At 54.5% G+C, this 26,588-nt stretch overlaps 11 protein-coding genes across 11 annotated transcripts; 7 read left to right on the top strand and 4 right to left on the bottom strand.

The window, feature by feature from the left end:
• Window positions 1–537: 537 nt before the first annotated feature.
• PG986_002518 (uncharacterized protein) lies at window positions 538–5,088 on the bottom strand (the record flags this gene model as incomplete). Its single annotated transcript, XM_066838740.1, has 3 exons — window positions 538–3,906; window positions 3,961–4,609; window positions 4,691–5,088. 3 exons carry the CDS (start codon window positions 5,086–5,088, stop codon window positions 538–540), a joined length of 4,416 nt encoding a protein of 1,471 aa, XP_066703804.1.
• A 711-nt stretch (window positions 5,089–5,799) lies between these two features.
• Window positions 5,800–6,364, bottom strand: PG986_002517 (uncharacterized protein; the record flags this gene model as incomplete). Its single annotated transcript, XM_066838739.1, has 2 exons — window positions 5,800–6,210; window positions 6,284–6,364. 2 exons carry the CDS (start codon window positions 6,362–6,364, stop codon window positions 5,800–5,802), a joined length of 492 nt encoding a protein of 163 aa, XP_066703803.1.
• Window positions 6,365–8,610: 2,246 nt separating this feature from the next.
• PG986_002516 (tyrosinase central domain-containing protein) lies at window positions 8,611–10,173 on the top strand (the record flags this gene model as incomplete). Its single annotated transcript, XM_066838738.1, has 1 exon — window positions 8,611–10,173. One exon carries the CDS (start codon window positions 8,611–8,613, stop codon window positions 10,171–10,173), a length of 1,563 nt encoding a protein of 520 aa, XP_066703802.1.
• A 1,118-nt stretch (window positions 10,174–11,291) lies between these two features.
• On the top strand, window positions 11,292–11,645 carry PG986_002515 (uncharacterized protein; the record flags this gene model as incomplete). Its single annotated transcript, XM_066838737.1, has 1 exon — window positions 11,292–11,645. The coding sequence occupies one exon, from the start codon at window positions 11,292–11,294 to the stop codon at window positions 11,643–11,645; it is 354 nt and encodes a 117-aa protein (XP_066703801.1).
• A 50-nt stretch (window positions 11,646–11,695) lies between these two features.
• On the top strand, window positions 11,696–11,917 carry PG986_002514 (uncharacterized protein; the record flags this gene model as incomplete). The annotated part of the gene is made up of 1 exon (XM_066838736.1): window positions 11,696–11,917. One exon carries the CDS (start codon window positions 11,696–11,698, stop codon window positions 11,915–11,917), a length of 222 nt encoding a protein of 73 aa, XP_066703800.1.
• Window positions 11,918–12,049: 132 nt separating this feature from the next.
• Window positions 12,050–12,484, top strand: PG986_002513 (uncharacterized protein; the record flags this gene model as incomplete). The annotated part of the gene is made up of 1 exon (XM_066838735.1): window positions 12,050–12,484. The coding sequence occupies one exon, from the start codon at window positions 12,050–12,052 to the stop codon at window positions 12,482–12,484; it is 435 nt and encodes a 144-aa protein (XP_066703799.1).
• A 1,537-nt stretch (window positions 12,485–14,021) lies between these two features.
• Window positions 14,022–17,223, top strand: PG986_002512 (uncharacterized protein; the record flags this gene model as incomplete). Its single annotated transcript, XM_066838734.1, has 4 exons — window positions 14,022–14,639; window positions 14,925–15,297; window positions 15,318–16,303; window positions 16,327–17,223. The coding sequence occupies 4 exons, from the start codon at window positions 14,022–14,024 to the stop codon at window positions 17,221–17,223; spliced, it is 2,874 nt and encodes a 957-aa protein (XP_066703798.1).
• A 387-nt stretch (window positions 17,224–17,610) lies between these two features.
• On the bottom strand, window positions 17,611–19,293 carry PG986_002511 (uncharacterized protein; the record flags this gene model as incomplete). The annotated part of the gene is made up of 1 exon (XM_066838733.1): window positions 17,611–19,293. The coding sequence occupies one exon, from the start codon at window positions 19,291–19,293 to the stop codon at window positions 17,611–17,613; it is 1,683 nt and encodes a 560-aa protein (XP_066703797.1).
• Window positions 19,294–20,083: 790 nt separating this feature from the next.
• Window positions 20,084–21,071, bottom strand: PG986_002510 (lytic polysaccharide monooxygenase; the record flags this gene model as incomplete). The annotated part of the gene is made up of 5 exons (XM_066838732.1): window positions 20,084–20,122; window positions 20,175–20,224; window positions 20,279–20,856; window positions 20,971–21,021; window positions 21,067–21,071. The coding sequence occupies 5 exons, from the start codon at window positions 21,069–21,071 to the stop codon at window positions 20,084–20,086; spliced, it is 723 nt and encodes a 240-aa protein (XP_066703796.1).
• A 1,263-nt stretch (window positions 21,072–22,334) lies between these two features.
• On the top strand, window positions 22,335–23,531 carry PG986_002509 (uncharacterized protein; the record flags this gene model as incomplete). Its single annotated transcript, XM_066838731.1, has 1 exon — window positions 22,335–23,531. One exon carries the CDS (start codon window positions 22,335–22,337, stop codon window positions 23,529–23,531), a length of 1,197 nt encoding a protein of 398 aa, XP_066703795.1.
• A 1,784-nt stretch (window positions 23,532–25,315) lies between these two features.
• PG986_002508 (uncharacterized protein) lies at window positions 25,316–26,294 on the top strand (the record flags this gene model as incomplete). Its single annotated transcript, XM_066838730.1, has 3 exons — window positions 25,316–25,618; window positions 25,675–25,847; window positions 25,919–26,294. The coding sequence occupies 3 exons, from the start codon at window positions 25,316–25,318 to the stop codon at window positions 26,292–26,294; spliced, it is 852 nt and encodes a 283-aa protein (XP_066703794.1).
• Between the last annotated feature and the right edge of the window lie 294 nt (window positions 26,295–26,588).

The raw sequence follows: 26,588 nt of genomic DNA, 5'->3' as shown, positions 1-26,588 counted from the left end.
ACTTGCCAGTGAAATAATAAGTCTGGTCGAGCATGGTCATGACTCATGAAAGCGGCCGCACACGTTTTCGTGAGTGGCCTTCCCGGAGAGGAAACACCCGCTGTTTTTTTTATCCCCACAGGATCGGCGCCGAAAAAGCATTATCCCCGAACTCCCACGCTTATATGCAGGACAACAATGTCAACCCCTATATACCGTTGCAATAACACAAGCAAATGGCCATGTCTGCTTCCAAATAAAAAGCATTGATCCCATCACAGTGATTGGTTATAGAAATAGTCTGTCAGTAGGGTTAACGTCAGTCAAATGTCACGTTAGATGCGACGCAGCTTTGCCGAACCCCTTTCTCCCCTGTACAACCAAGTATCCGAGATATCTTTGGATTTGCTGGGTATGGCTGGTCTATGCCCTCTCATACACTTGCTGTAGCTAACACCACAGCCTATTATCCTACAGACCACAGAAACCAACAAGAAATTCTCACTTGTACACGCCTCCAAAGCCAACCTCTATCCACCCTTTCTCCCCCTATCCACCTTAGGACGCTGCAAACCCATACCCATCCGCGGCGGTACTCCGCCTCCAAACCCCATCCCCCACAAACTCCGCAAACCGTCCCCCGATCCTATCAATCAGTTCCGCGTATGTACCCCTTTCCACAACCTGGCCCTCGCTCCCCAGGACGCAGATCTGGTCCGCAACCCGCATCATCCGCCGGCAATGCGTAACAAACACCACCGCAGTCTCCCTCGCTCCCCCCGTTATCGAGTCCGGCGGAAACAGCGGCGGTGTCCCGTACTCGTCCACAAGTTCACTGTGCTCCTGTATCAAACTGGGCGCGAAGCTGCCCCTCGTCGTCGTCGTTGTTGAACCGCGGTTGTTGTGGCTGCCGCCGTTCTTCGCGAACCGCACCAGACTGCGCCGCACCTCGGCCGCGGCCTGCGCGTCGAGGGCGCTCGTCGGCTCGTCGAGGACGAGCAGCGCGGGTCTCCGGACCAGGGCGCGCGCCAGGCAGACGCGCTGGGTCTGGCCGCCGCTGAGCTCGACGCCGCCCGTCCCGGCGCCTGCACCTGCGATGCGCGTGTTGTAGCCGTGCGGCAGACTGACGATGAAGTCGTGGATGCCCGCGTCGGCGGCGGCGCGGTGCAGGGCGGCCAGGTTGCTGCGGAGGGGCGAGGCTTCGGGGATGCCGTAGAGGATGTTGTCGTGTAGTGAGAGGCCTGGGAACAGGGTGGGGCTCTGGGGAACGTAGGAGATCAGCTGCTCGCGCCGCAGGGCTTCGAGGTTGATCATGCTGGGCGGCAGGCCCGCGAAGGATAGCGGGTGTCGGTACTTGCTGGGACGGACGTTGCGGGCGGGGTGGATGGGATCGGGTTCGTAGAGGCAGAGGAGTAAGTGGGCAAGGGTCGTCTTGCCGCAGCCGGAGGGGCCGACGATGGCTGTGATGGTGTTGGGTCGGACTTCTAGGTTGATGTTCGTCAATGTGGGACGTTCAGGAGGAGGATTGTTGCCATTAAGTCCGGGGAACGGTGGGTAGGTGAATGAAAGCCCATCCATTCGAATCGGGAAGGGCGAGGTGATGTGCTTGTTTCCAAAGGACGAGCTCCTCTTGCCGGATATCACCGTCTTATCTCCCTGGCTGCAGCCTTCGTCGGGGTGAATGGGCAGGTTCACGTAGTGCAGCAACTGCGATGCCGTAGCTTGCGCTGCTGTGATGGCAGGTACCGAGTTGAGAATGTGGCTCGCGGTGCTCAAGCCCATCACCAGCAAGTTGACGACCTGGAGCGCCGCGCCGACGGTGATCTCGCGATTGACCGCCAGCAAAACAGTGGCGTAGTAGAAGATGAGCGCCATCGTGAACCACAGGACGCTCTGCCAGCAGGCGAAAAGCACAGCCATGACCACGGCCTTGCGGATCCCGAGACTCAGGGTCCTCGAGGCAGATTGGCTGAACTCCCTATCCAGAAAACGTTCCACCGCCAGCGCCCTTACGGTCTTGATCTTCGTGACGGCTTCCGTCAGAATGCCATGCGTCTGGAGCGCCGCGTCGTTACAGCGCATGTCGCACTTGGCCGAAACCAATGCGAACCCCTTGGTGGCCGCCATTAGGACTGGCGCGGCGGCGAGGGTGACCAGAGCGAGTTTCCAGGAGATGACGATGGCCCATACGATGCTGGTGGAGATCATGCATACGACTACGAGCATCATTGGGACGAAGCGACCGACCAGTGTGCGCATCTCCTCCGCGCCGAGGTCGATACACGCAGCGATACGATGAGGAGAGTTCTGGGGCCTAGCATACCACGCGCGCGGCTGGATGAGGATGCGGGATAGTGCCTTACTACGCAACGAGTCGATCCAGGCCTGCGCAGCACAGTCGCAGAGGTGGTAGGCCAGGAACGTCGCGAACCCGCCGACCAGGGCGACCAAGAAAAGAAGGAGCGTCCATTGCACTTGGTAGGGGCCTTGTTTTTCGGGTGAGTACAGCACGACCAGCAAGTGTGCGAAGACGACCGAGAAAGCGGGGACTGAAGCTGCTACCAACAGGGCACACAAGATCCCCACGATGAAAAGCAGTCGGTAACTTAGGCGCAGATGAGGCCAGACGGTCTGGTAGATATCCCGAAGGGGAAGTTGAATAAAATCTGCATCATTCGATCGCTCGGTGATGCCGTGGGCCAATGTGTCGTCGCCGGCGATCGCACTCATTTCGACCGGAGTCAACTGACCGGCATGTTTGGTACCTGAATCCTGACCTCCACTCTGATTCTCTCTAATAACGTCACAAGAACTCGGTTTGGTATGTTGTTCTTGTGGGTGTATTGCCACATGCGGTTCTTCATTGGGTCTCGTATGTGTCTTATTTGACGACGTTATGGGTGCGGCATCCCGGATATCGGATGTGGCTCGTCCCCGCATCTCTGGGTATTGCAGATGCCCTATTTGGTATGCGGGCGACCTCAGTGCATGTCCAGCACTTAATGGCGGGAATACGCTGCTTTGAAAGCCCCCGATCGGCCAAAACATGGATGAGATGGGTGGACTGATGATCTGACTCAGGATGCTCCTGGCCGACAGTGAACTTGTGTGGCTGCTGGCAGATACATGTCTCCCTCCGCTGGTATCAGAATCGGGTTGATCCCCGGCATGGCTCATATTGTCATCCTTTATGCAGCCGTATTCATCGGCCGAGTTCAAGAGCTGGATGAACGGACCGTCCTCCAGCTCGACGTCCCTCCTCTTTCCCTCCTGAACTACTCGGCCCTCTTCAAGAACATAGACGTAATCTTCGTCTTTGATCAAGCTCAGGTCATGTGTGATGATCAATGTTGTCTTATCGTGTCGCCATTGCCGTATGTTCTCCATGATCTGGACCCTGCTTGGCCGATCGAGGTTGCTGGTAACCTCATCTAGGATCAGGCACACCGGGTCCCGTATTCTTGCTCTCGCAACCGCAACTCGTTGTCGCTCACCCTCACTCAGAGAGTGGCCTCCGGGTCCGATCCGAGTTTCGAGTCCCAGCGGTAGCTTGGCGAGCACAGGCTGTAGTGAAGCTGCCCTGCAGGCTTCCCTCAACTCGTGCGGCTGAACGAGTGGTTCGTCGAATTGACGATTCGAAGCCCACTCGAGGTTGGTGCGCAGCGTTTGGTCGAAAAGGGCAGTAGACTGCTGAACCAATGTGACATGGCTTCGGATTGACTCCTTGGGCCATATCTCCATATTGTCTACGTATATCCGAAGACTGCCACTCGAGGGCTTATAGAGGTTTACCAAGAGGTTCCCCACGGTACTCTTTCCAGAACCGCTGCGCCCAATGATGAAGGTAACTGGGCGGCGTCGGCTTAACGAGAGCGATACATTGCGAAGGACGATGCTGGACGGATTGGAAGGGTATGCAAATGTGACCTAGGCTGAGTTAGTCGGTGGAAATCTTCAAGGGGCAAAGCTTATTTAACATACATCCATCAACTCAATGCAAGAGGTCTCGCTGTGACCAAGTCTTTTGCCGGGCCTGTATTTGCATTTATTGTCTCCTAGAAATGTGTGCAGAGACCGGCCCGCCAGTATGCCTTTCACCAGAACCAAGTACATGGGGATGCAAGACTCGATTGCCTGGAGAGCCCCGAATGTCGCATAGAACGTGGCTACCACGCTGCCAACGCTGGCGCCACCTTGGACAAGAACAGTGCCGTAAAAGAACCCCACGACAAACAGCAGCTCCAGCCAGAACTTGACGAACCCCATCTGGCACGCATTCGCTCTGGATTGCGAGAGGTAGAAATACTTGGAGCGCCTGATGCCATCTGAGTACTGCCACGTCTCGTGATCCAGACCGTTGAAGACTTTGACGACATCAATCGAGGCGAGAGTCGATGTGACGTAACTCGAAGCTGAGGCTAGGGCTGAATGCTGGGCTAGGATCGCTGGTTCGATCTCTCGGACAAGGAGCCCAAGGACGATGATCGCGATGGGGATAGTAGAGAGGAGAACCAATGTCAATTTCCAAGAAAAGTACAGGGCGACCCCAAGGCTTGCGACCGAGGCGATGATATCGACCGTGAGATTTCCGAGTGCTACGGATGAGGCTGCTTGAAGCTCTCGAATGTGCCTAGACCATGAGAACGAGATGGGTGGTCAGCTGCAATGTTCGTCAATGGGGAGGGAAAACGCGATGAGCAGACAGACTTACGAATACAATCCAGACAGAACAGCGGGGGTACCTTCCGAAAGCCCATCAAACCATGCCAAATCCTTCGCAAGCAGCTGCTTAAAAGACCTCACTCGCAGACTCCGAGCTTGGCGTTCCCCATGAGCGACCCAGGCGAGAAGCAAGACGAAGTTGGCGATCCATGCGATGCCGCCTGCGAGGGTGAGATTGATACACCAATTGGACACCCGTGACAGCGCGGCCTTTCCGGTGATCCTCCCGTTTCCGAAGTTTGCGATGATAGGGAAGATCTCGCCCAGAAAGATGGCCAGCAACGCCTTGAGGACGCCGACAATAAACGACGCAGCGAAACCCGCGGCCAAGGCGGCGTAGCCTTTTCGGTCTGTGAAGGCGAACAGGTACTTAATTGAAGTCAGCATTGTACCTGTTCCGGCTGTGCGATTTGTTTTCCGAGTCGTCCCGATGAGGTCCTGTGGTAACCGGTCCGGGCTGCCTTGTCGCCTTGATGCAACATGGGAATGCCAAAACGGCCGTGAGATCCAAAGTGCGCAGCAGTTTCGATCTTACTTGCGGGTTGAAGCGATGTCTGAAATCTTTCAAAGTTGTAGCTGTAGTTAGGCGGCGCAAACGCCCAAATGCTGGAAGTCAATAAACCGTCAGAAGAACGGCGTTGATTTCACTAAATTGACAGGATACTTCCTATAACCGTTTTCTCGAGTGGCAGCCGGCTTGGACCTGAGATCGATCACCTTAATTGATGGTTAACAGTGGTGGGCAGACAAGATGATGGGTACATGTACAAAATGTAAACAGAACCAAACAGGAGCTCGAACTTCAACCATCCAAAACACCGAGATTATGCGGACATGCTACAAACAACAACCAAAAGCACCAAGATGGAAGAACTGCTAAAAGAACAGCAGTCAACACTTTCACCTGATTTTGAGAAAATGCGCCGGTCAAAAGGCCCCAAGGTCCGGAGTCAAATCAGAATTGCCCTGGACGAATTGCTGTAAATTGTTGCGCAAACCAGATGCGCGGATATCAGATCTTGTCGAACATCACCGTTTCCCTTTTTTTTGTTGCTACCTACCCATGCCACAGAACCATCGCTACCTCCCCGAAGCATTTTATGACGAGGAACTCTTCTTCTGTGCCTCCTCGTAGACCCAGTCGTTCAGGCCCTTCTTGTTCCGCGCAATCTCGACGGCGTAGAACTGCATGCGGGGCACGAAGATGGTGCCCTCCTGGGTGTATTCGGTCTTGGGGTCGGCGCGGACCATGGTGCCGAAGTTGTAGTCGTCAATCTTCTTCTCGTAGGCCATCATGAAGTTGCGCCAGCGCTCCTTGCCCTCCTTGCTCTTCATCTTGTCCTCGTCGATGGGCTCGGCCGGGTCGAACTCGGGGAAGTCCTTGACCAGGTGCTCGTAGATCTCGTTGTCCATCTTGGTCAGCCGCAGCTGCGACCCCTTGATCTTCTCCAGGATCGACCAGTAGGTGCCCATGTGCTGGACCACCTTGACGGCGAACTGCTTCTCCATCTGTCGCGATGTATCATCTCTGGTTAGTCGCTGAGAGGTCTCGGGACTTGGGCGTGCTCGTTTGAGTACTTACATCCTCGAGGTTCTGGGCCTCGGAGGCATCGAAGTTGCCCGGCACCCTCTGGGGCGCGGATCCGCTCAGAAGTTGATCCATGTCGATGTGCGTGTCGTTGAGTATTGTGTGCGAATTTCTGCCCCGAAATCACCGGTTTTTCTTTGGGTTTTGGTCCAAGAATGTGTTTGCGACGGTGTTGCCTAATGCGATCAACTGTTGGAATTTGCGATGACGAAGTTGGCGAAGTGGGATGTCAAACTTGGAATTATTTGGAAGCCCCGCGATTTGTGGCGCGAGCTTGTAAGCCTCATTCAGTCATTACTTAAGTTTTTTAGGAGGGGCCCAGCCGCCCAGGATCAGCCAGAACCTACTGGATGCACGTGCTTTTGCCCAAGGAAGAATAAAAGCCCAGCTGCTTGAGCCTTGCACCTTCCTTGGCTGCTCTTAGGCCCGGAGCTCGGTGGGAAACAGGACAAAGCACACCCACTAAAAGGCGGATGGCAGGTCCCTTAATTGACACCCTCCCGACTGGCCCCTTTCCCCTTCATCACCACCATACGAGAATGCGAGAATGCGAGAATGGAAGGCAACGACAGCGAAAACCCCATTGCATAGGCAAATGTCTATGGACCGATAGATACGTCCCAGAGGCAGGTAGGTGCCTTGGTGTCATTGATCGGCGAAAACGACGCTGCTGCAACCATTGCCTTGGACAGCTGTCTGCCAATTACGCAACATGGCATGACTTCCTGTTGCCTTTATTAGCAGCTTGACCAACACCTTGTACTTCAGGCCACACTAAAAGCTACCCGGCGACCGGAAATACGAGCTTTGCAGAGCTTCTGAACCGGAATAAGCCATTGGACCCTCGAGGAGGCAGGCAGTAAGGAAGATGCAATCTTGGGGGCTTGCTCGAGTCATGAGAAAGGATCCTAGCGCCAGTTATTTCCGACTCGCTTACCAGCCGGCGCTTGCCCCCATCGGCTGACCTATTATCGGCACTTCGGCTTGCCAGCTCAATCGACATCCTTTTATGCGTGGTAACTGGGATATGGTAGTAGTCATTATTGTCCCCCACGGTGTTCTCAGTGGCCATCCGGCCATCTGGATCGCATCCAATCCTTTGGACACATCCGGAGACATCTGCCGCTGCTACGTCGATTCGGCCGAACTTGATGTGCAATGACAACTCTCAGCTCTCTTCGTCTTCTGTCTTCTGCAATCAATCTTACCGGAGGACTGGGCCTGATACACGTTCGTTGCTACCACGATTGGCGATTCCTGCCATCTGACTGGCTCGCTGTGTTTCTTTCGGGATGTTCTCTGCGCGAGTTGAAACGCACGAACCCCCTCGAGAGGCACGATGTTACCCCGGAGCTGACCACCCTCAGCCACTCTAACCAATGTGGTATGCGGACCTGCCACCAATGGACCCTGAACGGTGAAATAGGCCCCTGCAGCGACGGTTGATATACCCTTTGGGAGCCTTTGGGAGCCCTTAAGAGCCGCGCTTGTCGAAGTTGACGTGCTAGACCCGAAATCAATCCCGAATTGGTTCGCTTTGGGTTCCGCTCTGATCTGGACCACTTTCTTTAAGCTCTGTACAGGAATGCATGCGTCGCAATTGGCACCTCGCGATGCGACCTCCTACGAAGGCTGCTTCTGCCTCGATTGCTGCCTGTCACCCTCGTATAGACGCGGAGAAACACAAGTTGAAACAACATCCCACCCCTTGGATTACCGTTCATTAATATCGGGATTCTAAATGTGTCAAGACAGTTGGTTGGCATATGAAGACAAGACGCTGACTTCTAGAGATTCCGACGACGCACTTGCCGATTTGGCTAGACCTAGCGCCAACGAGGCCGGACAGTACAGGGGTCTCGACGAAGTTCAGGGATGGGCCACCGTTGAGGCTCCAGCTGAAGTGGAACCCCCTACGATAAGCTGACTGGGATGCCCTTTGCCCTTCCGTCAAAGCCATCCCCCAAGATACCATATCCATTTTGGCTGTGGAGGATGGCTTTGATGGGCCATGGCGCGGGTGGCGGTTTAAGGGCCTCTCGGAACTTATATAAGGTAAGGTAGGACGATTCGTACCACTCACGGAAGGGTTTTGGTCTCTATCGCTGTCAGAAGTTGAGCCTCAATCACTGACAACAGCTTTCGTGTGGAGGGAGGTTCTTGCACCTCTAGTCTGTCGTTCACTTACACCAGTCATTCGTTATTTCACCTTCGTTAGTCTAGAGACACCTCTTCCGAGGTCGTTCTAGCAAACCAGTCTCTCGTTGCTTCTCTTCTTCAGTATCTGTGAATCGTTCACACGATCCTATCCTTCCTCCACGATGCGTGTGTCTATCCCCGTCCTTGGGGCCCTGCTCCTTGCTGGCGCCGATGCGCGTGTGGCGCGCTGCAAGCACAACCCTTCTGCCAGCTCTGCTTCCCACCCTGCTGTCTCCAGCGCCGAGACCGTGGTTGCACCTGCAGCTTCTTCCTACGCCCAGAGCCCTGCTGCATCGTCTCCTGCCCAGAGCCCTGCTGCTTCATATCCTGTCCAGAGCCGCCCTGCTGCTTCGTCTTCCGCCCAGAGCTCTGCGGTTACCTCCACCCCCGTGGAGTCTGCGGCTACCTCTTCAGCCGTGAACTCTGTTGCTAGCTCCACCGCTGTAGAGTCGACCGCCGACTTGACGACCACTTCTAAGGCTGTCATCGAGACCGCCTCTTCTTCTGCTGCTGCATCCACGACCGCCGTCAGTTCCCAGACTACGGTCGAGGCATCCTCAGCCAGCACCACTGCTGTGACCTCCGCGGCCGTTTCCAGCTCCGCCACGACCAACGTCGTCACCAGCATTCTTCCCTCTTCTTCTTCGACGTCCATCGTCGTGGTCCCTTCGACCTCAATGAGCACGACCAAGACCAAGGCACCCGCTGCCACCAACTACCCCCGAACCTACCCCGCCGATGTCGTCGACAAGCTGCGGGACTCGAGCCTCAGCAAGCTCGAGACCTACTCTTCGAGCAACCTGGCCGGCGGCTCCTGCACCCTCGAGACCGCCTCCATCCGCCGCGAGTGGAGTGACCTCTCCCCCGACGAGCGCGTCGAGTACACCACCGCCGTCCGCTGCCTGCAGCAACTCCCCTCCAAGTCGGACGCCAAGGAGGTCCCCGGCGCCCGCTCGCGCTTCGACGACTTCATGGCCGTGCACATGACCATGACCCCCTGGATCCACAACTCGGCCAACTTCCTGGCCTGGCACCGGTATTACCTGTTCACCTACGAGAAGGCCCTGAAGGAGGAGTGCGGCTACAAGGGCACCCATCCGTACTGGAACTGGGACCGCTACGCGTCGGACCCGGTCAACTCCCCGCTCTTCAACGGCAACGCCTCGAGCATGGGCGTGGCCTCGGGCTGCAACACCGAGGGCCCCTTCGCCGACTACCAGGTCAACCTGGGCCCCGGCACGTCGACGCGGTACAACCCGCGCTGCCTGAAGCGCGCCGTCAACCGCGACGCGGCCCAGGACTGCACCGCGGACAAGACCTACTCCCTCATCACGCGCCACTCGACCGTCTCATCTTTCCAGGACACCATGCAGGGCATCCCCGGCGTGCACGTCGGCGGCCACTTCACCATGGGCGGCGACCCCGGTGGTGACATTAATGCCTCTCCGGGCGACCCGGCGTTCTATCTGCACCATGCCATGATCGACCGCGTCTGGTGGCTGTGGCAGGTCCAGGATTTGCAAAGCCGTCTGTCCACCGTCGCCGGTAACGATCTCAAGACCAACCGCGCGGGATCCCTCAAGGATACTGTCAACCTCGGCATTCTGAATGGTGATGTCGAGCTTGGTGCGCTGCTGAACACGCTCGGCGGAAACGGCGGCGAGTTCTGCTACATCTACATGTAGTGTAGGGTGACGTGGGCTTGGGAGCATGTGTACTTAGTTATGGTAGTCATCTGTTGGGTTGCCTCTGGCAGCTGTAATGTAATAATGCTCTAATGTTTATTTATCACTGATTGACTCGTTCCATTCGAATAACGTGACTGTGGTTCGGGATCGCCGGGATCACCAACTGGAAGTAGAGTAATCAAAGACCCTTGAAATGTTGATGCGTTTGATGGCCGTCTCGAAACATCAAGGCGGTGCGGCTGTGGAAGCTGACCGGAGCTAGCTAGGGATGGTTAGATCAGGCAAAATCATCCCTTGCGGCCAGGCCCCCTATACGGGCTTTGCAGCGCCTGCTCAGCTCACCATTGCCTACAGTAAAACAACATCATGCAATCTGACACCGGATGGACATCTGATCGTTCTTCGGAGTCGCCGGCAGTCGGGAACGATCATGAGAGGCTTCTATCTGCGATAGCGGAAGCGATTTGCCTCATCGGGAAGATTCGGGGTTTTCTCGCAACCTCGGTGTGACAGCATCACTTGAAGTTTCCAAATGTCGATCGCACAGGATAGAAGAGAAATCATCTACAGGACGAGCATCCTATTCTCAAGCGGGGATCGAAGACGTTCAATCACAAGGACGTGCCTAGCTGTTCGACGAAAGTAATTACGGAGGAGGAAGATACGAATGGTGCTTAGGGATTATGCTGGCGAAGTAGTGTCTCACTCTCAAGAAGTGTAGCTCGTGTAATGCAGCATGACATCCCACCGCCTCAAGGGCGATGAGGGGTTGATGACAGCAGCATAACTGGATAATGCAAGCCAGCCAATTACTGCATCAGGAAGCCATTTTCATCGTGGCACAGTTTTATCCAATGAATATAATTCTCCTTGCAAAACGCCCTGCATAAATCACCCTTAAGGAGAGCCAATACCTTCGTTCATAACCCCGCCATAGCCATCAAGGCATCAAGTTCCAAAGCCACCCATCTACCCAATTCCACCGAGATATAAGCAGTCCAGCCTCATCGGGCATCTTTTTACTTTCTCCTTCTTTTCCTAGCTATATACACAAGGTCCCATAACGACTGCAAATGTCAACCGTAACGAAGGGCCTGGTAGCGCTACACTACATGATGGCATCGATTGACTCCAACGACAAATCCAAAGAAGACTGGATGTTCGACGTCAGCGCCCTCATGGTGCTCATCAGCGAAAACGAGGAGCTCAAATACCGACTCTCCGGACGCAACCTACTGCAAGCAATCTGCGCAGCCCCTGTGTCAGGGATCCAGACCTATCTCAAATCATACGACGTACTCCTGGAGCCGAGTTCCTACACGTATTTCTCCCCCTACGGAGGCAAGAGCGCGCCCCTCCGGAACCTGGCGCTGGAGAACGCCATAAAAGGGGCAGATTGCTCGAAGACGGGAAATGCACCTTCTTCGAGATCCCACAATCTCGGAGGAGAACGGGGAGGGAGCCCCTGAAGCTGATCTGGGCGGCTTTTACGTGGGTGTGCATGGGAGGTTTGATCGTCATGTCTCTGATGGCGCCCAAGGCAACATGGATAGGGCTGTCAAACTGCTTGGTGTATACGAGCTGGTTCATCGTCCTGCGCGTCGTCGAGTTCATCATGATCAAGCCTTCGCGGGAACCGGACTCGACATGCAGGCCCGATGCCTCGGATGCCGTGTATATCCTGGACCGGGACAATTCTGCCTTGGTTTTGTCCGGAAGCCGGCGAGATATCAAAGCGTGAACTACCCGAGGCTCCGTCTACAACCAAGATGCCAAATCCTCACAGACGACTTTGTTCTGGCAGGCGTTTACGAAGGTGGGGACGTTGCTGGTCATTTTCCTGTCGTTTAGTACCATACCCAACGGATCAACCATGGACCAGGTCGTCTTCATCCTCCTAAACCTGCTTGGGCAGGCCAACACCTTACTGGGACTCTGGTTGAACGGCCGTTCTTGCCTCGATTCCCTCGAAGAGCTTCCGGGCGGCACGCACGTCAAGACCCGGACCGCTACGTACGCGTCCCTGATCCTTTTCTTCAGGGACGTCCAAGACAAGAGTTGGACCGACAAGGCGGGCTTGTTGCCCCAGACACCGGTATGGACGGAATGGAGAGACCGGATCGTCCGGGAGCCAGATGCAGACCCGAAAGCACTATACAATACCATAAATGAGGAGCACCAGCGAGCATGTAACAAAAAGGGGTCAATAGACTCGGCAACGACGATAGTAGACCCGAATCCGACAAGCCAGAATGAAGAGAAAGCAACTGTATGCCACCAGGAAAGTGTGGCCTCTGTCGTCAGATAGGGGCGCTCGAAATTGTTTCACCCAATGTTCCTACCGGCGCCTGGGATACTTGCTCACGCTTATGTTTCAAGACGGTAGTATGCGATTACCATTGTGACAACAGAAATGGAAAATGGTTTTCTTGATAGGACATTATTAGCGGTGGATTGCTCTTTTGAATTTGACTTCATGTCCACGAGGAGTCGTTTATTTCTTCTGGGCTAGTTTGGCGATGACTTGACCTCAAAGGGAGGTGCTTGGAATAGACACGAAAAGCACGATAGGCGCCTTGGCGGGGTGACGGTGAGGAAGTGCCTGGATTGAACGACACAGCTCGAGGTGGCTAGCTGGGCTGACATATGCTGAGCCGCTTCGGGCTTTCTTCCAAGCCAAAGGCTCTTCCAGCCTCTGCTGCACATCAGCATGGCCAGGGTCTAGCGTGCCCTGTAGAAAGGCAATGATCAACAGCAACTTCCAGTTCAATAAATCCGTCACGTTGCCAAGGCAGCCTGCTCCGGCAGATGCCGACACGATCCAATGCTCATTCGGTCGAACGCTGCTGGAAACTCCCGATTGGGCGCGCGCAGAAAAACCATCAATGGACTGAGAAGGGAACAAACTTCAAACTGGCATTTTGCCAATGCGACATTGCCAGATTGCGAGCCGCCTTCTAGATCTGTCGACCAACGCATCGGACGCTAGCATCAATCCAGACACAACAGGGAACGACGGCTGACAGGCAAACGCAAGCAATGTCCCAGGTGCATAATCGCAGCACACGTGGCGCGATTGGATTCGTTCAGATTAAGCCACCTGTAACCTCGGTGAGTTGGAGACGAGTGCAACTGCGAGGCTCTTTCATCTTAAAGCCACTCTCCAAACTTTTCCATTTCCAAAGCGGCCCTCCAGGTTCCAGTGGGGGTGTCTCGTGTTGTATTAGAGGACCAAAGGACCAAAAGGCGCATTTGTTTTGCATCGTTCTCATGAGCGCAGACCCGGATCGACCAGCACCCTCTAATATGTGTATTTTCGCCTACTCCCAGTGCAGAAAAAGGTGAGCTGAGAACATGGTGGACATCGCCACCGTCCTAAACGAACTGAGAGTGGAAGGGAACGAGACTACTAGTCTGGGGTCTGTAGCCGCCGAGGCTGCAGAGGGCTTGCATATATTTGCATATCGGCGAAAGACACCACAATTACACCTGCCGCAGTGGGAAAGCCGAGCCTGCTCGGAGAAAAGTGAAGGTATAGCCAGAAGAGCTGATATGATTCAATTGGTGCACCATCCTACGTTGGTTACATGTGTCCCTGCCCCGTCGGTTAACCCCCCTGTTGCGGCTGAAAATGTGCGCCCCTTGTAATGGTAGAGGCTACCTCAGCGTACGACACAGGATCTATTTAATAGTGCAGGGCATGTCCTTATATCAGACAGTAGGAAAAGGCTACTGTCAGTAAAGCCTATATTAGAACACCATTGTGCATTGTGCTACCCCCCTCCTCCACATGCAACATAATTTCTTGCTAATATTGTCGTATATTGTATTAGACAGCGTAGGCCATGACACCGAAGCACAAATATTATCATCAGTCCTCAAGGGACAGCGGAGAGACAAGCGAGCCAGGGCTTCAAGAGTACGATAGCAGGGAGCTTGATGGCATTAAGGAGTACAAGTACCGAAGGCTTCAGCCTGGAAAGAAGCGGATTCGACTCATCAAGCTCAAGACCGGCAATACGGACAACCGGGAAATAGTATGCGAGTTCTATGTGGCCGAATATGACACGACATTCCACATACCAAGGAAGATATCACGCGACCAAGAGACGGACGGAAATCGCAAGAAGACGGGAAATGAGGGCACTCGATCCCCACCCCTATCAGAAAGCTACCAGGACAGAGAAGACGTGGATCAAGCTGGTGTCAGTAACCAGGAGAAGAGTGAGACCCACGAGAGGGAGAAGCGGCACAAATTGAAGGAATCCCGGAAGGCTTTGCAGCAACGAAGCAAAAAGCAAAGGGCAGATGACGAAGAGAAGAATGCAGACGAAGAAATGGAAAGGTTCAAGGAGGCTCAGAAGAATAGGGTCGATTACGAGGCGCTCTCGTGGTGCTGGGGCTCCGACGAGCCGAGGTACGCCTTGAAGATTGAAGAAGGCAATGATACGTACAAATTCAAGGTGAAGCGGGAGCTTGCCCTGGCCCTCAAATACCTCCGGCTCAAGCATAAAGTGAGATGGCTCTGGATTGACGCTATCTGCATTAACCAACACGACCCCGAAGAGCGGAATCACCAGGTCCAGATGATGGCGAGGATCTACACGCGAGCAAAACGAGTATGCGTGTGGTTAGGGGAACACACGGAGGACAGCAAGATGGCCATCGACTTCATACGGAATGAAGTCATGGTACTGGACAACTTCGACACGATATGTTCCGATCAGAAGTATACTCGCAAGTGGCAGGCGCTTCAGATGCTCATGCAAACCGAGTGGTTCTCGCGGCGCTGGGTGGTGCAAGAGATTGCGTTGGCGAAGAAGGCGACGGTCTACTGCGGCAACGACTCGATGCCATGGAAAGGCTTTGCCATTGCCGTCGAGCTTTTCGTCGAGGTCGAGACGGCGACGCACCGGTTGTCCGAGATCATGCAAAATGACGAGAAGTTCCAGCATGTTGCTGGCTGGTTCGAGCACGTGTCAGAGCTCGGTGCCAGCCTGTTGGTACAGGCCACCGGCAAGGTCTTTCGCGGGCCTGCATCTCCGCTGCACGAACTCGAGGGGGACGACACGGACTCGGAGTCTGACTCGGAGCAGGACCTGGAAAGATGGAGCAGGATTCGTACCATCGATCCGCTGGAGAGGCGGAGCTTGCTCAGCCTGGAGTATCTACCATGTTCATCTTCAAGGCTGCTGAGCCTCGCGACGTCATCTATTCCCTGCTCGCCATTGCAAGGGATGCTGCACCGTTTGCGGGCGTGACATCCGACGAAGACGATCCCACCTTCTTGACCATGACCCTGTTTGACCAATTCTTGGAGGAGAAACCGTTTTTGATCGACTACAGCCGGCCTTATTCTGATGTATGTCGTGACTTCGTCAGATTCGTCATCAAGCGAAAGAGCAAAATCGATGCAGTCCAAGCCCTGGACATCCTCTGCCGCCCCTGGTCGTTAGAGCAGCCTGATGGAAGGTCAATCCGCCTGCGTCCGCATCATGACGATTACTTCGATGATACATACAACAGAGGGATCATGGCCCCACCAGGGGAAGACCCGCCAAGAAACTCGTATCCATTACCTGAAGGCGGTTCCGAAGAATGGATTAAACTGAAGGACTGGTGTGATGATCACAAGCAGAAGACTAGCGATGCCGTGAACAAGCGGCGGGCGGAGAAAGCCAAGAGATTGAAAGAAAGAGACGAGATGTCAAAGAGAGAATCAGAAGACAGGGGACCAAGGAACAGGAAATCGAAAGGCAGGAGAACCAAGAACAGGAGATCCAAGCATAAAAGCCCGAATCAGGTAGACGAGTCTCAGACAGATCGCGACGTAAAAGATGTGGAGCTGCCCTCTTGGGTAGCCCGCGCCTCACGTGCCCCCTTCAGCTTGGACAACCATCCGGGCATGCGCGTCATGCGGATGGGGCGCGCGAACGCCGACCCGCTGGTGGGGCCACCGACCGACGGCCACCGGAACTACAGCGCCGCGCAGACGCGGCACGTGAACCTCGGCGTCCTGAAGTTCCGGAAGCGGCCCGAACTGGGGCACTACAGCATGTACGTACAGGGCTTCGAGCTGGACGAGGTGACGGAGGTGGTGGACGCGTCGCAGGGCGGGTCGATCCCGGTCTCGTGGCTCGACCTGGGCAGCTGGGAGTCTCCCTACGACGAGGACCCCCCGACGAGCTGTGGCGGACGCTGGTGGCGGATCGGGGCCGGGACAACCGCAACCCGCCGTACTACTACGCCCGGGCGTGCCGCGAGTCGGTTCACAAGGGCAACATCAACAGCGGCCGCGTCAAGACGGGGGCGCTCATCAACAACGAGCGCAACTCCATTGTGACCGAGTTCTGCCGCCGGGTCCACGCCGTCATCTGGAACCGCCGCATGTTCAAGACCAAGGCCGGGAGGCTGGGCCTGGCCTACGACGTCGAGGTGGGCGACAAGATCTGCGTGCTGTACGGCTGTACCGTACCCGTCGTGCTCAAGCAGAAGAAGAAGAAAAGGCCAGACCCCGAGGAGAATGAGGAGGGCGATCTCGCTAGTGAAAAGCTCGAGGATGCTAAAGAAGCGCTCAAGGCGTGCATCCGGCAGTGCGAAAAGAACCGGGAGCGTAAGAAGAAGCGCAAGGGTCGAGACGAGAAGAACAAAAAGAAGTGGCTGGAGTCTGGTGAGTGGTACGAAATGATGGATGCGAAGAAAACGGCAGAGAATCGACTCGAGCGTGAGCGTGAGGGGAAGATGATGGACCTTCAGGCAAAGCAAATCAAGAATGCAATGAGTGCCAGGTTCCAAGCGCTGGTTTCGACTTTGGTCCTTGCAATGATAGCAACAATGGCTTGGGTTGTGGGACAGCGGGTACGGGACGACGGAGCCGGGGTGTATAAAACTTCGTTCCAAGAGAAGGTCGAGGAGGCAGAAAAGGATGACCCGCATCTCTTTTACACGTTTCGAGGCGATTGCTATTTGCACGGGATGATGGACGGCGAGGCGGTACGGCATAAATTCTACGAAGAGATTCCGGATAGGATATTCGAGTTGAGATAGTGAATCTCTACAAGGGCAGTTAATTTTTTTGGGTAATAATGAGAAGCAGTCACGAGACTTATGAAAGCAGACTACCCCTATTGTAAATACCAAAGTCAAAATATGGGTAGGTCGTATGGTTTTGGACCCAACGCGTGGCACCTACATATTGGATCTTGATGAGATTGTCCGACCGCCAAGCTAAGATTTAGCCCATGTTATTTTCAGGTCGAAACAGCTAGCACATGGTTGCTATGTTGTAGAAGTTGTTCTGCAGTCACCGACTATGACATACGGCCACTGACGACGTCAGGAAAGACAGGGCCACCGAGACCTGAAGAGCGGGTAAAAAACATGTGGCAACTAAGACAAATTAACTGACAGCGTGGCAACTAGCTAAATACCCAATCAGGAGGCAATGTCTGCCCTGACCATCTCCAGATCCACCTGCTCCCTCAGCGTATCGGGATCCATGATCTTGTTGCGGGTAAGCAGATACGTAGCAACAAAGTCCGCAGGGCCCTTGTGGGTGCCCACCATCTCCTCGGGAAGGAACTCGACGCGGGAATGGCCGTCTTCGGACGGAATCGACTCCCAAGCCGTCTTGACATCGTTGTCGATGGCGAGGGGCCAGGTGCTGAACCACCGGACAGCAGCCCTGCCGCCGTCTTTGGGGCTCCTCGAGAACTGGAGTAGCGCGGCGCCCTTGTCGTCCGCCTCGTAGAGCTCGAGGGTCTGGAGCTTGGGCATCCGGCGGACGAACTCGGGGAGGCGCTTGAGGAAGCCCTGCAGGAGTTCCGGGCTGTTCTCGTCTTCGATGTCGGGTTTCAAGCTCGCCGTAAGGGTGAGGAGGCGGAGGTCGGGCCAGAGCGGCAAGGGCTCGTTGCTCTTGAAGGCGGCGAAAAACTGCCGGCCGTCGATGATGTTGCAGATTCCCAGCTCTCCCATGCCACGGCTCCTCAGAGCCAGGTGTTGGGAGAGGATCCTGTCGGTGAGCTTCCGCATTGTTGGTCGCCAGCCTGTGGTCCAGTCCAGAAATTCCACGCTGCTATCCTTCCATCTCAAAGCTGCGGACGCCTCGGTGACTTTGTTTCTGAACAAACTTCCCTCATCAACATTGATATGAGGATAGGCATCTTCATCGGAGTTGATGTCAAATGGAACTTGATACATGTAAATTCTCTTCAGAGACTGGGGCCAGTTCGGCAGCATGGCGCCGAACCAGTCGAGTCGGATAAATTCACCGCGCCAAAGACAAGGCCGCGCCTCGTGCCACTTTTCGAATGCGACATGCTTCAAGTTGGGAAAGCTTCGCATCATGGCCGAGCGCGAGAGATCTGGTGTATAATGGAAGCATTGACACGAGACTCGAAAGTCGATTACGGCTTGGACCGTAGGTAGGGCGCGGTATTTTATAACGCCCTTATGTGATATTGTGAAGGTATCCCAGCTCATGCAATTGAAACTGGCGGGGGAAGTAGGCACAATAGATCGACCCTCTGAATAGAATTTGACCCAGGGACTTTCTTCATCTTCATCTTCGGCACTGTCACCGTAGTCGGATCCGTGGTCCAACACGTGCCACTCGGTCAACCCTTGTAGTTTGACTGCTCGTGTTTGTTGCGGACTGTCTGTTCCGATGGTGGTCAAGTCCAGTCTGAATGCTAAATCGGTGTTGTTGAGAATATTTAATACTTCGAAAAGGCTGGCAATTGCCGACTTGAATGTCCTTTCCTGACCATAGTACCGGTCATCGTTTATTTCTAGGATGCTGTCATACTTTTCACACTCCTCACCCTCGGTGTCACCATCATCGGGCTCAGGCGGATCGAAGAAACTCAAGCTATCGTACATGGGCACGCAGAAAACGACATGTTTCAAGAGAAGCTGGCGAGGGCAGTTGTGCCGCATGATTTCGGCGAACTGGAAGAGATCATGCGGTTGTAGCTCCAGCTTATTGAAGGTTGAGCGTTCCACACCCACTTGCCAGGACTTGCAAACAGCGGCGCACGTTGGCCTCTGGGAGCCATCGATTTGCCCGAGGATCATCAGGATAACCTCGGCCGGAAGGGTCTTGCCGTAATGAGTCATTGCGAGTGATGATCCGGGATGACCAAGTAGGACGGGAGCCATAGCCAGCGACTGAACCGTGGAGGATGATGTATCTTGAGATGGCATAAGTGCCTGCTGGGCGAAAGTGGTTGGTAGGAAGACGGGGGATCGCGTAACCTTTAAAGGGTACGATAGGGTCCAGAGACCAACTAGGCACTCAAATGTGGAAATCATAGAGTTCATGGTAGATTGGTTTGATGGAAAGCCTAAAATTTGGGTTTGAATAACCAATAGATCTGACACAACCGGTTGCCAGTCCGACATTGAAACCAACTTACAGACTTCTCGAGCCAATGGTGACTAAGAATCCAAAATACGGAATTGTGAAGACTAGATAGAACCCAAACTGAAGTTGTATCATGACCCATTTGACACAGCTGTGTGGCTAATCACGAGGTAGCTCTTCCCATCAAAACTTGTCACAGACGGCTGGAAAAGAGCAACCAAAATATTTTACTTTGTTTACTTCACATAATGTATAATTTGGAACAGGATCTCCGCATACCTCCTCGAGGCATTGCAAAACGTCTTCAATTGGAAACATGTAGATTGCAGGGTTTTCGTTTCCAGATAAACTTGCTCGTGATTAGTCTTTTCTTCTGGTAAGTAGGTGACTAACTTGGTACCGGACCGAAGTCTGATGATGGAGAAAAAGTAGAAGGAACTATTAAAACTCTCCCTGTTGATTGACCACTATCTCATTGGCTTGCCTGTTTCGTCCAACCATCCAATATTCGAAAATATCAACCTACCCGCTCACGGTGAGACATCAGCCACTCCATACCGGAGGCCCTGGGATCGTGTAATTCTAGAGGTGTCAGTATATCAAAAGCAAACTGTAGCATAGGCCAGATACATACCGTGACGTCCTTCATGGCCTCGCTGTACACATCAATATTGATAGACGGATCTGCAATCTCATCAGCCTCGAAATGGGCCCTCTGTACCCAGAGTAGTTACATACCACTCATGCTGTACGCCCCTGGCAACGTAGCATAGTACTCCTCCCCCACCGGCAGCTTATCATCCGTCCCCGAAACATTGAGGTGCGCACACTCCGGGTAGAACTGCGGCTTATTCGCGATGTGCAAGCTCATGATCTCGTGGCGGACGACGTACGCCCCCGGCCGCAGCGAGGCCGGGATCGTCACGGGCCACAGGTCCGGCGACCCGTCCCAGTGCTGGAAGGCCTTCTGGTACCACGAGCCCTCGGCCAGCGTGCCGTCGAGCAAGCCGCCCTCCCAGATCTTGAAGAAGGACAGCGCGTTCACGTCGACGATATCTGCGCACGAGGCGTCTGGACCGTCACCGCATGATGCTAGCCATACGGTCATGGGACCGACGGGGTGCAGCCAGTACCAGTACACGGCCGTGAGATTGTCGCCCGCTGCGATGGGGATGTGCGATGGTGGCGCCACGGCCGGATCGTTGCAGGCCAGGCCCGCGTCCGTCACGGAGAAGATGGGATCGATGGATGCCCAGGACCGCTGTACCATCCAGGGCTGGCCCAGCTGGTCCTCGGCCGGTGTATCCGGGTTATAGCTGTTTGTGTATGTTAAGCTTAGATCGATCTCGCCTCGAATATGTCGTATCGGTCTCGCTCAAGACGAGGAACGATTGATGTCAATGGCTGCGAGTTCCACGTTCAGGACTTACCCTCGGTACCATGTGTCGCCCACAGTGTAGTTGGCCAGGCCGCCGTGGGCGCTGGATATCACATTGAATACAGCTAGAAACAGAAGCAAAACACACATCATTTTGGTATGTTGGTGATTGAGGGATTGTTGACATGCGTGCGTGAGCAGATCGCTCTTTGGGAAATCCTGATGGTGACCGAGATGCCAAGGACTTTCACTCAACCCATGTTGGGCTATTGGCATGGGGAAAACAAACCGGGCAATCGGCTGGGTCCAATAGGAGACATGGGACACCCCCGTCAAACCCCATCTGGCTAAACAGACGAACGCAATCAACCGGCACCCTTTTGCTGAAACTCACCCATAGACGATAACTCGTACTTTCGGCAATAGTTTTTCATAGTTTGGCCCCTACGACACGGCAATCCACCCCATGCTGCAGCTGAAGATTAGCGAGCATAACCATCCTGGCTTTAAAAATACTGTGTGAGGGCGACATGGAGCACAACAGGTCATGCAACCGCTTGCTATTAATAGGTCTTATTATATATGTATCTATATCTAGTCCAGCATTAGCCATCGGCCTCCATGCGGCATGAAAGCAAATGATTGTATTGTTTGGGATATAGTAGTTCTTCAGGGGCTCGGACAAGCTGTTGCCACTATGAGGCCTCTGTGACAACTTAGCTAGATACTAATCACGGTGCACTTGGTAGATATCAACCACGTACCGAACGAATATCATCTACTTTCCACTATCCATATAACTTGGAGTACTCGGCAGTTGCCGGGTTATGGGACGCATCTTTAGAGGGGATCGGGGAATCCGCTTCCGGTTGCTGTACATCCGAGCCCGGGAGATATGTACCGTTCCGTTCCTGGCACAATCCAAGCGGTCGAATGATGTAACATCAGCGACGTGCTCGCTATAGCGGTTTGTCCGCCCCACGTGTCGAATTATCCGTCGTATTAGCCAGTTCTCCCCACATCTTGTCAAAGCTGCATAGCTAGCCGCCAAATAATACCACCCTGCCAAACGTCAATTTAATCTACAGGAGGAGCTCGCTTCCCAAAGAAACGCGTGTTCTGGTTCGAGCTCCAAGAGGGGGAACTATGACAACTAAACAGACCTCAGAAACACAGTTCTAGACCAAGTGTACAAGCGGGAAATATCAAGGGCGAGCAGCACTCCTTTTTCGGAAGCCAAGCCAACGGAGAGGGTTCAGATTGATTGTCGGAATTTGTAGTGTACCCGCGACCTGCGGGGCGAAAGCAATCGTTACTATTATATATTCAGTAGTGAATCCCCCACATCCAGTCATTCCAGCAAGCCAAGCTCTACCCTCACTACAACCGACCAAGATCGACATATCACCCGCAACGATGGCCCGCAACCTTGTCATCACGGCGGCCCTGATGGGCTCCGCCCTCGCCCTCCCCGCCGCCGAGCTCTTCGAGCGCCAGAGCGACACCTGCACCGTAGCGGGCGACACCCCCGCCGTCAACGTCGCCAAGCTGCCGGACCCCTTCACCTTCGCGAGCGGGACCAAGGTCGCGACCAAGGCGGACTGGGCGTGCCGGCAGCAGGAGATCAGCAAGATCATGCAGCAGTACGAGCTCGGCGACCTGCCGCCGCCGCCCGACAAGGTCGAGGCCACCCTGTCGGGCAACACCATGAGCGTCAAGATCACCGTGGGCTCCAACACGGCGACCCTCAACTCCAACATCAGGAAGCCCAGCGGCAGCTCTGGCTCGGGCGGCCCCGCCATCGTCACCATCGGCGGCTCCAGCCTGCCGATCCCGGGCACCGTCGGCACCGTCTCGTTCGGCAACGACGCCTTCGCGCAGCAGAACGGCGGCAACTCGCGCGGCGTCGGCACCTTCTACAACCTGTTCGGCAAGAGCCACTCGGCGGGCGCGCTGACGGCGTGGGCCTGGGGCGTCGGTAGGCTGATCGACGGGCTCGAGCAGCTCGGCGCCGCCAAGACGGGCATCGACCCGACCAAGCTGGGCGTGACGGGCTGTTCGCGCAACGGCAAGGGCGCCTTCGTCGTCGGCGCGCTCAACGAGCGCATCGCGCTGACCCTACCCCAAGAATCCGGGTCCGGCGGCGCCGCGTGCTGGCGCGTGTCGGACTCGCAGAAGCAAAAGGGCGCCAACATCCAGACGGCGTCGCAGATCGTGGGCGAGAACGTCTGGTTCAGCCCGCGCTTCAACCAGCACACGAGCCGGACCAGCTCCATCCCCGAGGACCACCACATGCTCGCGGGTCTCGTGGCCCCGCGCGGCCTCTTCGTCATGGAGAACGACATCGACTGGCTCGGGCCCGTCAGCACGACGGCCTGCATGCGGGCCGGGCGGCTCATCTACACGGCCCTGGGCGCGCCCGAGGCCATGGGGTTCGACCTCACCGGCGGGCACGGGCACTGCCAGTTCCCCGCGGCGTCGCGCACCAACCTCGATGCGTACATCAACAAGTACCTGCTCGGCACCGGCACGCCGCCCAACAACTTGGAGAAGAGCCCGTCCAACGTGAACATGGCCGACTGGGTGGACTGGACCCCTCCTACACTCACTTGAAGCAAGGCGGATGGGATTATGACTTGGTTGTGACACATTCTACCGATCCCTTGGACTATTTGAAAAGCCCTTAGCATCACCAGTTGAAACGTACATAGCAAGATATCAAAAAGAATAAAGTAACATTCTTGTCCCTTGGTAGTGCTCACCTGCAGAAAAGAAAAAGCGGACCCAGACGTGTAGTATGAGCATGTGTAAACTTTTACCCCCAATTGACGTTGACCAAAAAAGGAGAGACTCTCGCGGGATATTCCGTCGACGAAAAAGGCAAAAGTTTTGAACCGGACCCGATTTGAACGGATGACCTTCTGGACTGGAATCAGACGCGCTACCGCTGCGCCACCGGTCCTCGTCACCAACCAGATCATTGGGATGATGGTTGGCAACTTACTTGCTGGAAGCGATGATTGAATCAAGACTTCTCAAGTGCTTGGGATAATCCGTCGTTAATTGAGTACATAACGCATACGCTTCGGGATTGCGGACTGATCTCAAAATTACGCACATTTGGGATCAGTGCTGTTGGCGTTGGATTAGTGGGGCTTCTTCCAAGACAGAGCTCCCCGCATCACAACCGGCACGTCCCGGCATGAAGACATTTCAATGTGTTGATATATTCTATTCTCTCAAACCCTTAACACGATGCGGAAGAAGTAGTCGTCGAATGCTAGTAGCGGCGCCAGACTTAATCCCGCGTTCATGTGCGATTGTGACTTCGTCCGGGAGCTGCTGCATGGCGCGACCCAAACCATCCCATCACGGCTCTGGAAAAGCACATTCGGTGCTTGTGTCTTCAGCTTCGAGGCTTGCCCAGCTAGGTGCCATGTCGTTCATACGAGGAGACAGTTCAAATATGCCAGCATCGTTGTGGTCATCTGGAAGATTTCCCGGCAGCCACTTTTACTCTGCTACACCCGTTGTGCTTGAATGTGCTTCGATATCTGGCCATTCGAGCAGGCTATGCATTCCAACACTGCTCGTATACCTGTTCCAACAAAGCCACTCTGAGTCAAACTGCCACAATTCAAGCCCCAAATCGTGTTTTCAAACCCAGTAGTTTAGTCGCCATGTAAACATTGCTGGCTGGTGTGGCCAGTTCAAAACAGAACAGCACACCCGTCATCACACATCTGAGTCCTCCAAAGCACGTTGGGAGATACATCACGTCGCGCTAATCACACGTTTGCTTAATATGCTGTTCTATTGGTCTCTCAGAGGGCTGAGTGTTGGGTGTCCCTTGTCAACAACCTGATATTCACTCCAGGGAGACTATGTGCTATTCGGATGACGTTGTCTATCTTTTACATTCACTCGATGGTATCTGAACCGATGGACGGCGATTGTGTATTTAGATGGCGATTACTCCTTTGAGGCCTTCCCGGTTCGATTTATCACCCAAAATTCTTTCTGTGCATCAGTTGTTCATACGTGCAGAGCAGCCGATCTTGACCTGCACACCCTTTACCCCTGATCCCCTCCTGATACTCCTTGACCCCCTACGCGCCCATCCCTCTTTGTCGGTGTACTAAAATCACTAGAGATACTCGTGGTTGATCGCATCGACACACAAAATGGCCCAACTTCTTTTGAGAGAGGATCTCGCCATGGTCTGTGAGGCGCTTCGTCAGCAGCATCTCCATGATCGTCAAAATGGTCATCTTTCCTCGTTAACCCCAGAACCAACACATCAACCTGAAACCATCATCGCCACTGTGGCCTCTGTGCACCAGGGCTTTCAAGGTCTAATCTTAAGCACGATTTGCAGCTTTCTCAGCCCCCAAGATATGCTGAACCTGGCGCAGACTTGCAAGGGGTTTTCCGGTGATGTCGTGGAGACTCTCTACCGACAGCATCGCAGCTCCGCCATTTTATGGGCCTGTACACGAGATAAAGTTTCTCCCCTGATGAACTGCGTCCGTTTCAACATCCCTCTTGACCAACACCTCGACGTTTCGAGGTATAGACGGTCTAGCTATAACTTTGCTCCTACCGCCCCTGTCATCTTGTCAAAACCAACCCCGCTCATCCTCGCCCTGGCCAGCAGCCGCCTGCGCGCAGCCGAGTTCCTCATCGAGCAGGGGGCTGCTGTCCACTTGCCCGAGGGCCCCCTGATAATGATGACGACGCTACCTCTTGCTTGCAGTCGTCCAGGTGGTACCCCATCCACTTCGCCGTGCTCCTGACCCAGAGCCCCGAGAGGGAAGATGATGCCCTCCGGATCCTGAAGAAGCTCCTGGACCACGGCGCTTCGGCTAACCAGAAGACACTGGAGGCTCGTCCGTTGGCGATACCTCGTACTCCTCTTGCCCAAGTTATGTAAGTTGATAATCCCTGAGCCATAAAATGGCAAGTAGACTGACACGCTGCCCTTTTCCTGCGGGTTTTAGGCCATCCACCGCACCCCTCGAAGCCATGGATCTGTTGCTGAAACATGGGGCCGACCCCCTCACCATGCTCGCCTGGGTCGGCCGTGGCCATCGCGCGACGAGGCTGCTCGACATCCTTCTCCAATCAGGCGCCCGCCAGCGCCGTGCAGCCGGTAGCCGCGGCACGGGCCTTCTCATGGCAAAGTGCACCTCGCTCCTACTGCAAATGCCGTGCAATTACACTTTCAGTCGACTCCTGGAGTCTATGGTGACGGAACTCAGTCTGCTACAGGTGTCACACATCCTACGAAAGATAGGAGAAATGGAGATGCAGGCTGCTTCGGACTCTTCTCGAGCAGCAACCTGTGAGGTTGGGACAGGAACGTCATCGGACTAAGACCCTTACGCGTACTAGCGAGTCTGAAAACCTGTTATATATAGTAGCTGTGCTCATCCTTCTCGAGACTGTGTCCGTTGTCTCTCGAGTTGGGTATGCCCATAGCAAGTAGCAGAATCAATAGTCTCATACTATATGCACTTCCTCCACATACCCACAGGAATAAAGTCAAAAATACGTTTTTCGCTAGAGGAAATTATCCAGAAAGGGAGAAATTCGCTGTTCTTGACTTCTGAGTTTTTTTTTTTTTTTTTCTGCTCAATACTTATAGGATGATTGGCGACAGACACTATG

The sequence above is a fragment of the Apiospora aurea genome (assembly GCF_038362705.1).
Source record: "Apiospora aurea strain CBS 24483 chromosome Unknown utg000002l_segment0_segment0, whole genome shotgun sequence".
NCBI classification, from domain to species: domain Eukaryota; kingdom Fungi; phylum Ascomycota; class Sordariomycetes; order Amphisphaeriales; family Apiosporaceae; genus Apiospora; species Apiospora aurea.
Note: the sequence above shows the minus strand (reverse complement) of the source record. Positions and strands in the feature narration are given on the sequence as shown.